Raw genomic sequence first — 15,616 nt, forward strand, 5'->3', positions numbered from 1 at the left:
ACCATGATGGAAACCTGACGAACCCAATTATAATCATTGGGGCCATTTGTGTGCAGTATATGAGGGATCCGGCACCAACATAAGTGATAAACAGTAATGTGAACAAGGCCTTAGCTTAGTACTGTAGTGTCTTTATGATTGTACAACACCACCTTTTTTTCTTTTTGTCAAGGCACATATGTGGATGCTTTAAAAGAATTTCCAATTTTTTTGGGTGGTATTAATGGTTTTGAGGGTTCCTGCCTTCAAATCTAACCAGGCCGACATCCATAATACCTGGTAGTGCCTTAAAAGCGACTTTTGGGACAAAATTTCATGAAGTCACCGGAGTAGGAGGGTGTAGGATTACATGCAATTGTTGTTTTCTACTGGCCCTTTGATCCACTGGTTCCGGTCTTGCTTTTCTGCCACCCAAGATGGTCACCACAATTTAGTAACTACTTTATGCACGCTGTGCACATTATTGATCTTGTGAGCAGCTCTGGCCTATCAGAGAGCAAGTATAGTCTTACTCCACGAAAGCACCATGGAGATTGGGTAGTATGAAGATTGCGTAGGCCATCTTGGATGGCTGAAAACAGGACCCAGAAGCAGTGGTTTGCAGGACCAGCCAAGAAAAACAAGGGCAGTTAATATAGATCCACTGCTCCTTACAGGCCTGGGAAAGAATTTGGTCCAAAAGCGAAGAGTTACTTTAACTCCATAGTGTGTGTCATAGAAATTAAGGCCCAATACAGATTGCCAAACGTGTATCGGGGGCCACTTGACTTTCTCGACCGATGATGTCAAGAGCAGGAAGGATCAGCCATGTTGAATTTCAATGCCCGATCTATTGGTTGTCCCTGGACATAAATGATTGGTCCCGTGGAAGCCTCATGAATGTATGGTCTACCGGGCGTTCATATGTATGGTTGAGAGGAACAGCTTCCAGTTAGACAAGCTTTTAGCCAACGGCTTTGGAAGGTGTGTGGGCGCCTATAGATTAGAAAGAGGAGCTGGAGTTTCTGATTACAGTCCGTGTATGGCGCTGTGGATTATGTCAGTGCTACATAAAGCAAAAATAATTGGACTTCTGCTGTCTTAAGACTGCAGACGCCTGCTCTTCAGTTTTGATAAAGCATTGCCTATCCTCTCCCGATCACATTGAGATGCAGGAGCATAGGGCAGCTTCTTTTTGGATTTGCAAAGGCTAAAGATTTCTTTGTGGTGACGTGCCAAAGTGTCCTTTCATTTATTCCTACTTATTGCATCCTCCAAACCAATATATAGAAGGATTTTTGGCTTTAGGAAGGACAGCCGCTGACTGGAGAGATTGCTCACCAGGTTTGAATAAAATCTTGCTATTTTTATCCATCGTCTCTTGGATTGGGTTCCCTAGAATTGTAAGTGCCTATTAAAACGTAATTGGGGGAATATGTGATTGGCAGTGGCATATCCACCACATATGTTTTGAGAGTCAGTGTAGGGTAAAGTCTTTTATTAGATGCTTTCCCGGGAGAATTGAGTGATGAGCTGGATACAGCAGAACAGAAGGAGCGCATGTGGCGAAGGAATGTGACTGCCATCAAATCCTCCTCATATCGACCATTTCTCTTATCTTGAATATTTTTTTTTCGTCTTGCGTGACTTCTTTGTGAATAGCATAAATGATAACTCTTCACAAGCTTCCCACTCTACCGGATGCCTTGAAATCCTTAAAGGCCCACCCGCAATGTTTTCTGTAACAAAGAGGCTTATGTGAATTTCCTAAGATGGATTCTTTCTCTAGACATATTGTTATACGGTAAATCTGCTTTAAGAACAATGCCTGCTACTATTGGTAGTCTACGAATGTATGCAATTAATTGGCCTTCACCATAATGCGCCAATGTTTTTGATAGCACCTCAATTTATTGAGCACTTTTGGTCTTGGCTTTTGGTCTTTGGTCTTGGGCCGATTGTCTGGGATTTTGCGTTGGATCTCTGCTGTAGGCTTTGAATGAAGCCAAAAACGCCAATGTGGACCTTTGCTGATGACTTCTTGACCCAAATTTTGTGGTTGGTAATTTCATATGAGTATTGGGTTGATTTTAGGTTTGAGATGTGATTGAAATGGTTCCATCCTCGTGTTGGGGTCTGTTGACTTGTGCACTGTTGAATAACTGAAGAGCTGGATCTGGCAAGTCAGACACCAATGTCACTTGCTGGACTTTATTGACTGCAGTAGGTTTGTTGGGTTTCCACCAGCATTTTAGATTGGATCTTCAACACAAATGTGAACAGAGCCTTAAGGGACCTTTCTCATGGTTGAATTATTTCCGCAACCCCCAACAGAATTTGCAGTGTGGGAGATTCTGCACCAAAATACAGAGATTTCGATGTAGAGCTGTCAAAGTCCACTCTTCATGGCTGCAAATTCTGCTGCGGTGTTGCAGAAATAATCTGTCGGTGTGAAAGGTCCCTAAAAGAGTTTTTCTGACACTAAGATATTCATGACGGAGTGCATGCCAGGCATTGCTTTGTAAATTGCATAGCCGCTCATTCCCATTTACTTGAATGGGACTGAGCTTGTGTCAAGCCATGTGGCTGATGAACTTGACGTCCAATACCTGAGAAGAGGCCACGGCGCCACCTCCTGAGTCAGCTGATCGGGTGGCAGACCACCCAGGTCTGATATTGATGCTCTCTCCTGAGAATAAGTCATATTTTAGTCCCAAAAAACCCTTTAGGACCCTATTACATGTGCTACTGATTGGGCATCAGTGTTCCTAAGTTACTCAGTTTGTATGTGATCTCACCCAATATAAATGCAAAACAAAGAGCTTCCCTCGCTTTGCCGATTACGTCATTGATGGAGGTTTCTGCATTACATCTGCATCTCTTGGATTATTCCTCTGGGTTAGTTTAGGCGCACAATTGTGTAAAGAAAAAAGTCAGTGTTACGTCTGTAAAAAAAAAATAGTTTTTTTTTTTTTTTTTTTTTTTAAATTCATGTGCCCTTTTTATTTGGTCCATACGGATGAGTCTAATCTGTAAATCGGATCAGAATAGAGCATGCAATTTTTATTTTTTCTCATGCAGTCCTTATATGTATGAAAAAAACTTTGTAGTGTGGTTGCACTATAAAATAATAGCAGTCCGTATGTATTCGTTTTTTTTTTTTCAACAAACGTATTGCTAGTGCCTCAGGCCTTAGCAGTATTCACACAGGTGAGTTCTGTCCGAGTCCAAGATGGACAGAGAACGCATGGATCCCCACTTGGTTCAAAAATACGAGTTGGTCGAATTGCACAAAAATATGACATGCAACAATTTTTCACATTTTTTTTTTTCTTAAGAGATCATTCAATAAAAGGATCACACTTGCATGCCATGGCAATATGATCCGTTTTTAACACATTAGTACGGAGGACCACATGAAAAAAAGAACCGGGAGGTGCAGGTCCTTGAAAAAAAGTTAAAAAAAACACAGATGCAAACGCATTAAAATCGCACAGAAGGCGATCATTTCTTCCCTGAACAAAATCCCACTTGCCTGTGTGAACACAGCCTTACGTCTACTTTATTTCCAGCTTTTCCGGTGAAGGTCGGTAGTAAATGTTTGCATACGTCTTACCATAGATGGTTTACTCAAAGCCGATTCCTTATCTGAATCTACAGCGGATAGTAATCCTGCGCTCCCCAACCCCCTCCTCTGTTTACTTGTCAGGGCTGGGACTCCAATCCTTCAAAGTGTGATTCCATGCATGACCTCTGGAGGTAATTGCATGATGTCTCCTCGGTGCACAGCATCGCCTAGACAGGCCTTAAATTCATCCTTGCCTTGTGAAGCTGTGGCACTCTTGGGGTTAAACGTAGCTCCTGGGTTTTTTTTTTTCTCTTTTGTCCTCCTTCTCCTTCTGCTCCCAGTCTTAAGACCCTGCGCTGGCCAGAATAGAAGAAGGCCTGTATGTCCTTGCTCAGATTGCCTTGTTCGGCACTTTCTTGCAGAATCTCCTGCTCCAGCAGATTGTTCAAGTGACTGAGCAAATGTCCTCAAGTGTGCAAAAACGCATCCTTTAATGAGCAAATGAAGTGTGGCTGAATAGCACTTTCAGACGTTCTTCACGCCGCTGTCAGAGTTCACGTCGGTGAAGAGACAGCTGATTAAAAAATCTCTCCATGTGAAAATTGGCTTGTTTCAGACCTTGATGCATTCAGACGAACCCGTTATGCAGTGTCAGGGATGCAGATTGGGAGCCCACGCTACGTGTGAAATGTCAGCACAAATTAGATTTTTTTTCTCTTGCAGTTCTTCAAAGGGAAAAAGATAATGTTAAACAAATTTCTCGGTTAACCTAATTACTGAAATAATGACAATAAAAAGGAGTCTGGTCCCATTAAAAGGCAGCCGAAGTCTTGATGAATGATGGGAGGCTGACTTGTGGTCTGTAAATGAGACGCTGAATAATCATTCGGCTTTTGTTTGCTGCAGGTATGTCTGTGTTCATTTATTCACGTGCCGCTCCATCCTACTTGACGGGTCCCGGCAATTTGTTTTTCTGTAGGCTGATCGTATGTTGGGCTGTTCTTAATATGCTCCGGTTTTGATATTGCGCTGCGTGGTCTTTCCCAACCCACCTGGCAATTTTGGGATATTCTCATTCGTGGTGCCATGGAATGCCTCTTCCATTGTGTACATGCTGTTGCAATACTGTTGAAGTCGCCCCCAATACGAGATCCGCCAAGGTCACCGTACACCTTCAATAGATGTCCGCCAAATGCTTGTACATCTGCTCTTAACAAGTCGAGGGAAATAAGCTGCGGCCAGAGGTGACTTATCTCCCCCGAGAACAAAGGAATGAGGCATGTTGAAATTTGGCATGCGCAATCCTTTCTTTTTGGGTGAATAGATATCCTCCGGTTCAGCCAATGTTGGTCTAGTCCTGTATATGGACACCCTTTTTTTTAAGGAGGTTGTCCAGTGGTGAAAATTATTTTAGGGTCACCTAATTTGCTGCAGATTTTGGTGCAGACTTTTGTACAGATCTGCAGCCGATTTTACCCCTTGAATTTGAATTAATCTGCAGCAAATCAGCAGCGTGTGAGAGGGCACTCCTAAAACGGCACACACTAGTATAGAAGAAAAAAGGAAGTCGTAGTCCCCTTACCGATCCCTTTCTGATCCAGCTCTAACTCCTTCCAACCCCCCATTGCTGGCCTTCGCAATAGCTAAATATTCTATCTAATCGTGTGGCCACTGCAGCCAATCACTGGCCACACTAGCTGAATGTAGTGATCAGTGACTGGCGGCATCGGTCACATGGTTGAATGGAAGGCGATCAGCTGCAGGGAAGTGCAGGATCGGTGGCGTAGTGGAAGGAGTCGGAATCACAAGGGCATCGATAAGGTGAATGGTATAGAAAAAAAAAGGGAAGCCAGTCTTAACTGTTGGCAAGAACCAACAGCAGTTGCACTTTATCTTTAGAAGGGGTTGACCAACATCTGTGATGCACTTTACTCGAAGATGAGCTGACTTGCATTTGGGTCATGTATACCCTTGCTTTCATATCTAGCCCTGTCTGAGCACTAGCCTATAAGTGAGCACCCACCTTTTTACTCCAACTAAATGGTTTATTAATTAAAGGAAGGGGGGTAGTCCACCGATCTAGCATAAACTACTGAATGATAAAGCCAGAGTTAATGCTATAGTCTTTTGAATGAAGCAGCAATTCATACCTTGCCCACTGCTGCATTCAGATTCCTCCTAGCTGCTGACTTGCAGCAGAGGGCAACCAGGACTTCCTGTTGGGGCGATCGACGGGATAACCAGCGGCTGGACTTCCTTCAAGCTAGCCTTTATCGCCTATTTAGTGGCTAGATGTATGCTTCTGGCTGGATTATCCCTTTTAAAAGCTAGCATGCTGACTATGTTCCGCTCCCTCTAGTGGTGGCCTCACACAGACAGCATTTATCTTAAAATGTGTGAGGGCAATTTGGGATTCCATATCAGAAAAGCAAAGCTTCTGCCTCTATAAAGATAGAATTTCGGATGGTGTTCACAGGAGGACATTCACTTTATACTTTATTTCCTGCACTGTACAAACCATGAACCGGCATGCTTGTCTCAAACACACTTCCTCATTTGCAGTACGCTCTGTGGATTGGTTGAAAACTGGTAAATGGTCGGTCCTCTTGGGAAGAGAGTGGTCAGCCAGCGCCCCTATAGAGTAAACGGTCTGTCAATCCTGCCGGCCTCGGTTGCACTATTGAAAATAATCCATGTTACTGTGGTGTGTTGTGTGTGTATATAACAGCATATATTGTCTATATGACCCCTTTGTAGACACTGTATGCTTTAATGTGATGGTAATGTGGGCAGCGATTCTGCGGATGAAGCCGATCAGCTGACCCAGTGTTACATACAGAACATCCTATAAGGTGCGGTTTGTCGCTGTACTCTCATCCGAGGCTTTTGCATTACTTGTTATACGTGTAATTTGGTAAATATTTTATAGGGGCATCTGTGCCATTTTCTGCATCTTATTTGGAATTTTCCTCAAGGGCTTTCTAGAATAATCGGCACGGTGCGGATCACATTTTTGTCCTTTTTGGTTCTCTGATACACTTTTTCTATTGTCTGCCACATGCCAAACCTTTTTCTGGGAGTGCTTGAACACCTCCTGATATGACATTGATGTAACGCGCCTCGTTTCCTTCCCTGCTAGGTGCTCTGTGGATGTGCATCGTCCTGAATCCCCACTGCAAACCTGAGCAGAAGGCCAGTTGGCTGAAACAGCTGAAAAAATGGAACAGCGTGGATGTTTGTCCCTGGGAAGATGGCAACCACGGAAATGAGCTGCCTAATTTAACCAATGCATTGCCTCAGGCTGGAAATGCCAACCAAGGTGAGAAAGCGGGCATCTGTGTTCCTAGTCGTTGACTCGTGCGTGCACATAGCAGAGCTCCGTTCTCTCCGGTTGCTGTTAGCGGGCATCTGTGTTTCTAGTGTTTGACTTGTGCGCGCACATAGCGGAGCTTCGTTCTCTCTAGTAGCTGTTAGCGGGACTCTGTGTTTCTAGTCGTTGACTTGTGCGCGCACATAGCGGCGCTCCATTCTCTCTGGTTGCCGTTAGCGGGCATCTGTGTTTCTAGTCGTGGAATCGTGCACGCACACAGCGGAGCTTCCTTATCTCCCGTTGCCATTAGCAGGCATCTGTGTTTCTAGTCGTTGACTCGTGCGTGCACATAGAAGAGCTACGTTTTCTCCGGTTGCTGTTAGCGGGCATCTGTGTTTCTATTCGTTGACTCGTGCACACACATAGCGGCGCTCCATTCTTTCCGGTTGCCGTTAGCGGGCATCTGTGTTTCTAGTCGTTGACTCGTGCGTGCACATAGAAGAGCTCCGTTCTCTCCAGTTGCCGTTAGCAGGCATCTGTGTTTGTAGTGATTGACTCGTGCGCGCACATAGCGGCGCTCCATTCTTTCCGGTTGCCGTTAGCGGGCATCTGTGTTTCTAGTCGTTGACTCGTGTGCGCACATAGCAGAGCTCCGTTCTGTCCGGTTGCCGTTAGCAGGCATCTGTGTTTGTAGTGATTGACTCGTGCGCGCACATAGCGGCGCTCCATTCTCTCTGGTTGCCGTTAGCGGGCATCTGTGTTTCTAGTCGTGGAATCGTGCACGCACACAGCGGAGCTTCCTTCTCTCCGGTTGCCATTAGCAGGCATAGTCGTTGACTCGTGCACGCACATAGCGGAGCTCCGTTCTCTCCGTTCGCTGTTAGCGGGCATCTGTGTTTCTAGTCGTTGACTCGTGCGCTCATAGCGGAGCTCCGTTCTTTCTGTTGCCGTTAGCAGGCATCTGTGTGTGTAGTGATTGACTCACGCACACATAGCGGCGCTCCATTCTCTTTGGTTGCCATTAGCGGACATCTATGTTTCTAGTCGTTGACTCGTGCATGCACATAACGTTGCTCTGTTCTCTCCAGTTGCCGTTATCAGGCATCTGTGTTTCTAGTCGTTGACTCGTGCGCGCACATAGTGACGCTCCATTCTCTCCGGTTGCCGTTAGCAGGCATCTGTGTTTCTAGTCATTGACTCGTGCACACACATAGCGGCGCTCCATTCTCTTTGGTTGCCGTTAGCAGGCATCTGTGTTTCTAGTCGTTGACTCGTGCACGCACATAACATCGCTCCGTTCTCTCCAGTTGCCGTTAGCGGGCATCTGTGTTCCTAGTCGTTGATTTGTACGCACACATACTGGAGCTCCGCTCTCTCCGGTTGCCGTTAGCGGGCATCTGTGTTCCTAGTCGTTGATTTGTACGCACACATACTGGAGCTCCGCTCTCTCCGGTTGCCGTTAGCAGGCATCTGTGTTTCTATTCGTTGACTCGTGCACACACATAGCGGAGCTCCGTTCTCTCCGTTCGCTGTTAGCGGGCATCTGTGTTTCTAGTCGTTGACTCGTGCGCTCATAGCGGAGCTCCGTTCCTTCTGTTGCCGTTAGCAGGCATCTGTGTGTGTAGTCATTGACTCACGCACACATAGTGGCGCTCCATTCTCTTTGGTTGCCGTTAGCGGACATCTATGTTTCTAGTCGTTGACTCGTGCATGCACATAACGTTGCTCTGTTCTCTCCGGTTGCCGTTATCAGGCATCTGTGTTTCTAGTCGTTGACTCGTGCGCGCACATAGTGACGCTCCATTCTCTCCGGTTGCCGTTAGCAGGCATCTGTGTTTCTAGTCGTTGACTCGTGCACACACAGCGGCGCTCCATTCTCTTTGGTTGCCGTTAGCAGGCATCTGTGTTTCTAGTCGTTGACTCGTGCACGCACATAACATCGCTCCGTTCTCTCCAGTTGCCGTTAGCGGGCATCTGTGTTCCTAGTCGTTGATTTGTACGCACACATACTGGAGCTCCGCTCTCTCCGGTTGCCGTTAGCGGGCATCTGTGTTTCTAGTCGTTGATTTGCGCGCACACATACTGGAGCTCTGCTCTCTCCGGTTGCCGTTTAGGCTACTTTGGTTGTGCATTACGGTGCTTTCTTGTAATGTGCTTGGTTTACCAGCGGTCGTATATAAAAGCACACAGCTAACACGTGACATGAGTTGGGTCCCATCTTTCCTGCAGCTGTTCTTCCCTGCTAATTAATAGCACGTATTGTTTTTTTGGAAGTTGTCCATTTTGCACATTATCACTTATTTTGGCGTTTCCCTCCCTTCCCCTACAGATTCCTCACACAGGCCTCATCGAACAGTGTTCACACGAGCCATCGAGGCGTGCGATCTCCACTGGCAGGATAGCCACTTGCAGCACATTATCAGCAGCGACCTTTATACCAACTACTGTTACCATGACGACACTGAAAACTCCCTCTTTGACTCTCGTGGGTGGCCCCTCTGGCACGGTAAGTTGCGCAGCCACAATGACGAAACTGTTGACTGGACGCTTTGTTCGCTTTTTCTATGAACCTCTGAAATCAGAAGCGGTGGTGGGCACGAGAAATGCTCGGCCACAAGAGATGATGTTGTTCTCTTATTACACTAGTAGGATATGGAAAATTATGCTGGAATGACCGGGACAAGCTTATCACTGTAAGTTGTGTCTTTCAGAGCACGTCCCTACGGCGTGTGCGCGGGTGGACGCACTGAGGTCACATGGCTACCCACGGGAGGCCCTCCGACTAGCAATAGCCATTGTCAACACTCTTAGAAGACAGCAGCAGAAAAGAATGGATATGTTCCGGCTACAGAAGAAAGGTATGCATCTAGTAAGCCATGCCAGGCTGTATCTGGAGCAACATGCAGAAGGCCTGGCAGCATTACATGTGTCTGCTGCATTCATTACATGGACAATATACCCTTTCTATCCCCTCCTATTGATGTTTCTGTAAGGCTCACTGGATTGAATAGGTTCTTCTTTAACGCCAATAAATGGGCATATTTCTTATTTAATTGCATGTGTACAGAAGTGGAGCGCTGCCATGAAGGCTACCAAATCATGAGTCTTTAACCAATACAAGAAGTCCCAGTAGATCCTTTCAGTCAAACTGACTACTGTAATGGTGACTACAGATTTGCCATGTCTTGATCTTATAAAGGTGGAGCCAGTTTTTTAGAAAACTATACGGAAGCTGCTTTTTTTTTCTGAAAGCGGCGCCACACCAGTCCACAGGTTGTTTTTGGTATTGCTGTTCAGTCTGAATCACTTACGTAAAGCTGAGAGTCAAAAGTGTGCCTGCAATACCCTCTCAGGCTACTGCAGTGCATATGAAGCTGAGTGATTTTCCAACACAGACTCTGTATAGCTTGGCTATCAGCTGATCGTTAGGTTCCCTAAGCAGTGAACCCCGCTGATCAACTACTGATCATATGTCCTGGGGAAATGTCACCAACAGTTCAATTCTGTCAAACCCCTTTACAGTGACCCGCTTTCGGTGCAAAATTTTGCCCCAGGACTGCAGGTAGGAGAGTATTTTACCGCCTGTCGTTCTCTGACAGTGTACCTCCGATCCATTGATTCAGGATCCTGTTTCTGCTATCCAAGATGCCAGCTATCTAATGCATACTGTGCACTGCTCTCCGATTGGCCAGAACTGATCACGTGAGCATTGCCTGCCAATCAGAGCAGATGTAGTGCATTGGTAGTCTTAACAGCACAAATGCACAGTGGGGTTTAGGTAGTCTGAAGATTGCTGTGCATCTTGGAAAGCTGGAAATGGTACCTGGAAACGGCGCATCAGGGGACACTGGCACAGAAGACCAACAAGCGGGTAAGATAACTGCTCTATCTGGTCCCAGGACAAAATGTAGTCCCAAAACTGGTCTCTTCAAGGATACATGTCATGTGTGTTCTAGTAAATATGTGTCATTCCACAAAAATAATGCTGGAACATCTTTTCCTAAAACTTAAGTTGTGCCATTCCTCTATTGGTCCTCCTGGAAACGAATCAATTGACAGTTGCATGTTTCAAGTAGGCTTAACAATACTCCAAGTGGACTCTTTTCTATGTAGGATCTCACACCATTGATAAGTGGAATGGGAAACACCCAGTTGCCAGTTTATTCATATACCTATTTCCAGGAAGCATAACAGAGGAATGGAACAATAGAGTTCTAAGCAGAAATACACCTTTTTTTTTTCGTTTTTTTTTTCAGCCTGACCTTTTTTTTAATGGTTTCTTTGTTAATCTGGCTGCCTTTTTGCTATCACCCATGGATCTAAGTGAATGGCATTGCAGAGTAACGGCATCAGGCATGCTACCAGTCTTGAAAGGGTTAATCTTTTCCAATTGAAAGTCATAATTCAATTGCTTGGAGATGACTCGCTCTCTGCAGACTGTATAAATAATACAGAACCCACCACTCTCCGGAAATATTTCTTCTTTTGACTCGGAGCCACAGAAGCCGCTTTGAGCGCTACAAATGTGCACACTGTGTGTCCACTTCAGACGGAGGAAGAACAGCTTAATAAAGGAAAGCACCAGGCCTAATATTTCCTTAAACGTCTCGAAAATGGCACCATAATGGGACTTTATTAAGCCAATAAATATTCAGATGCTGCAGAAGGAGATGTTTAATTTATACCCATTGATAATGACTTACCGCGGGTTTGCTTATTTTACTGGGTTTTTGCCAGTATTGCTGCCCCTGTTTGATTCATAGTCTATGTTGTAGGCAAGACGCAATGTGAATGATAGAAATGGAGATTATTGTTCCTGTTTCATGACTCCCCCACCCCCACAAGAGTCAAGGTCTCAGCCAATCATGTAATGAAACGTGAACACGCATGCGTGACAACCTCTTTGTTGGTGGCTGGCCCGGGAGCAATATTTTATGATGTGCCCTGATGATGCATAGAAATGGTAACTTAAGTAATGCGGGGTATACAATGTGTATACATAAGAGGGAACTCAAAAAAAGCAGTAGGGGTGGTACTACCGTGTTTCCCTGATAGTAAGACCTACCCCGATTTTTTTGGGGAGGCTTGAAATATAAGCGCTTTCCCGAAAATAAGCCCTAGCTAGGCTACATGTTAAGAAGAAAAAAAAAATACTCACCTGACGCTGGCGTTCCGGTCCGCGCGCTGATCTCCGTCGCTGCTGCAGGCTGCCGCGTCCTCCTTCAAGCCAACAGAGCAGTTCTTCCAGGAAGCGGGGCTTGAATACCCTGCCTCCAGGAAGCTAATGCTCTGATTGATTAATTCAGTACAGCATCAGCCAATGAAAGCCCAGCGCTGGATTACCAATCACAGCTCTCATTGGCTGATGCAGCACTCTACTAACCAATTAGAGCATTAGCTTCCTGGAGGAGGGGTATTCAAGCCCCGCTTCCTGGAAGAACTGCTCTGTCGGCTTGAAGCAGCACGCGGCAGCCTGCAGCAGCGACTGATGCCAGCACGAAGACTGGATCACCTGCAGTAGGTGAGTATTATTCGACCCACCACCACCCCCCTGAAAATAAGATACTGTACCTCTTTTGAGGCAAAAAATTAATATAAGACAGTGGCTTATTTTCAGGGAAATACGGTAGTACAGGCTCCTGCTGCTAGGTGAATGTCTGTGGACCCCTTCTGTTGGGGAAGGTTGCGTTCGGTGATTTAAAAAATTTTTTCAACAAGTTGTTCAGTCTTTCGCCTATTTTGCAATGGCTTATTCATATCAACAACATGCAGTTGGAAGATTTAGTTTCCTTTCCCACTGCTCAAACACTTGAAGAAGGGAAAAAAAAAAAGTTGCACAGAGCGGGAGCTGGTGAATATGGAGGGCGAGACAAGGGTGTCATGCTGTTTGTTTTGTCAAACATCTCTTAGCACCCAGCGCTGTGTGGGCAGGTGTGTTGTCATGACGGAAGAACCAGTCACCTGTTTGCCCACACAGCACTCAGTGTTAAGCAGTTTTTGACAAAAAAAAAGTGCATGACACCCTTCCCACCCCCTCCGTAATCACTCGCTCTCGCTCCATGCGAAATCTCCTTTTCCTAGCACTCGTAGAAGAAAAACAAAACTAAACTAACATTCACAGCTGAATGTTGTTCGTATGAATCAGCCATCACAAAATAGGCGAAAAACTGAACAACTTGTTAAAAAAACAAACAAGGAACCAAGCACTACTCTTCCCAACAGAAGGGTTCCACAGACCTTCGCTGAGCAACAGAAGCCTGTACTAGTAACACCCCACCCATCAGAAGATGATTCCGGCTTCTTTTGGGTGCCCCCTGGTATATACTGCTTAGTATTGCAGATCTTCCCAGGACAGAACAATACAGACCAGGTCAGACTTGATGTATTGGATGCCGGATTTGTAGTTGCATCGGTCATGTGTTGTGCATTGATGAGCTGCGTATTTGTGGGCTCGGGCCCAGAATGGCTGCTTTGACAGCAGTTAACTTCATGCAGGTGAAATTGATTATTTTTTATTTCTGTGCTTATAAACAGAACTTCTGCATAAAGGCGTCACTTCCATCACCAATCTGGAAGGCTGGGTGGGGCATCCTTTGGATCCAATTGGTACCCTTTTCAGCAGTCTAATGGAGGCCTGTAGGGTGGATGATGAAGGGTTTCACGGCTTTCCAGATTTTGCAGGTAAGGAGATCTTTTAAATGTTGCAGTGCCCTGCGGTTTAGAATAAGAAATGTGGTTTACTTTGAAGAAATGTGTTAATGCTAGAGCGTTTTTATGTCCTTTCTAGCTCGTCTCTACGGACTGCACATGAGGCTGTGGGTAAAGCACTGTTCCTGCTTTCAGAAGATGCTAGAATGTTGCCAGTTGATAGTTAAAGAACTATTTAAGATTTGTTTGTAGAACTTGGTGAACTAGTTGTGCCTAAAGATCTAGCAAGCTCCAAACGAATGTTAGGCCCACTACACTATCCTACAAAAAGCAATTGGACACATGAGCAAGAATCAAAAGTAGTGTTTATTTACATATGTTAATATTTAGTAAGGCTTCCTTCGGCGCTAATAACATCAGATACTCTCCATGGCATACTTTCTAGTAACGTCTGATACACTTTAGAATTTCCCTCCATTCATCCTGCAAACATCTGCAATTTCTCTTAAAAGATAGATGCTGTTGATATTTCCCGACCTGACATTGCAGTTCGTACCAAAGATGTTCAGTAGGCTTCAGGTCAGGACTCTGTGCAGCCAGTCCAATCGTGTCCTCAAATCAACGTAAAACAGCAATGGATTTTTGACCAGGCGTGTCTTGTTGGAAGTATTGCTGACCATTCCCAGAGTATTCGCACATTGTCAGCATCACGTGATTGTCTAGAATGTCAAGTTACGCCTTCATGATCATGATCATGGTCGGTGCCACTACAACCAACAGACAAGAGACCATGCCACATAAAACATCCCCAGACCATACTGGAACCTCCGCTGTACTTAACTGTTGGCACAGCACACCTGGGCAAACTGCTATCCGCACAACCGTGTAAATCCATCTGATTTGAAGATGGAGTAGCATGAATAGTCACTCCACCGAACGTTCTTCCATTGCTTAACTGTCCAATGACAATGTTCCTCACACGTTAGACAGATGCAGTGCACTTCTGGGGAAAGCGTGCAGCACCTGTCTATAGGTTATGCCTGCGATTACAGCTCACCTCCATTGTAGTGAATGGAGCCAAGCTTAGATGCCGGATCACACGTTATATGTGGTGTTTATCTCCATTGAGGTGAGGCCTCATTCATGAGTGGAGCCTAAAGGTGACCTGCAGGCTTCTAAGATGTAAATCCAGTACTGGTTGCAATACTTCATTATGCATTTTGTTTGCCAGTTGTAGTCCATGTTAAAGGGATATTCCTGTGTGGGCCCCTGACCTCATCCAGGCTCCAAGAGTTGGCCGAGTTTTTTAGACCCAGTCAAGCACTTTATGCCAGGCTGGTAATATAACTCCCCAACAAATGGAAGTTAGCCATGCTATTTTTGCATCTTACAAGTTAGGCTCTATTAAAACGGGCGATGCATCTCTGAGATAAAATCTGCAACAGATTTCCATGATGTTTTCACGTGCGTTCTAATAGTAAAATGCTTGAAAAACACATCACATGGCATATGAATGTGATGCTTTTTTTCCCCCACGTTCCCATAGAAAATAATGCGCAATTCTTGAGGAAGAATCGCAGAGAATTAGGACATGCTGTGAATTTTCAATCTGAGACTGAGTGTGTATTAACCCATTGAAATGAATGCATTCTTTTCCTGTGCAAGTTCTTTCCATCTTGTAGTTGGACAGATTTCACATGGGAAAATTGTCCATATAAATATAGTCTTATGGAAGAGAGGCGGCATCTATGAGACATTTTATGTGATCTCCATAGAATATGCCATTAATATCTGAGATAGGAATACCCAATTAAATGGACACCACATTTGCAGGATATAGGGTCTCAAAACCACAGGGCTCCATAATAGGTCCCATTCACTAATGATGCAGCAGATATTACAATGGCAGGACCACACAGGTGTGTATACACCTGTTTCTCTTATCTAGAGGAGTTTGTTAAGGCCCATTTAGACAACTATTCTCACTGAAAATCATGTTTTGGTCGATAAACGTTGTGTATAAATGCACGGACATCGTGCAGTTTTCGTGCACGATTCGTTCCTCGCTCTACTCTAGTTCTCTAGAATTGAGCGATGAACTCTTATCAGCG

At 45.1% G+C, this 15,616-nt stretch overlaps 1 protein-coding gene across 1 annotated transcript in view; it reads left to right on the plus strand.

Moving 5' to 3' along the window:
• The window catches only part of ZSWIM6 (zinc finger SWIM-type containing 6), a 132,553-nt gene that overhangs the window by 95,101 nt on the left and 21,836 nt on the right, over positions 1 to 15,616 (plus strand). Inside the window, exons 5-8 of the mRNA XM_066602781.1 lie at positions 6,687 to 6,866; positions 9,187 to 9,363; positions 9,569 to 9,715; positions 13,392 to 13,538. Of these exons, the coding sequence (XP_066458878.1) occupies positions 6,687 to 6,866; positions 9,187 to 9,363; positions 9,569 to 9,715; positions 13,392 to 13,538 (651 nt within the window). The remainder of the gene's footprint in view (positions 1 to 6,686; positions 6,867 to 9,186; positions 9,364 to 9,568; positions 9,716 to 13,391; positions 13,539 to 15,616) is intronic.

The sequence above is a fragment of the Eleutherodactylus coqui genome, chromosome 5 (genome assembly GCF_035609145.1).
Source record: "Eleutherodactylus coqui strain aEleCoq1 chromosome 5, aEleCoq1.hap1, whole genome shotgun sequence".
NCBI lineage: Eukaryota > Metazoa > Chordata > Amphibia > Anura > Eleutherodactylidae > Eleutherodactylus > Eleutherodactylus coqui.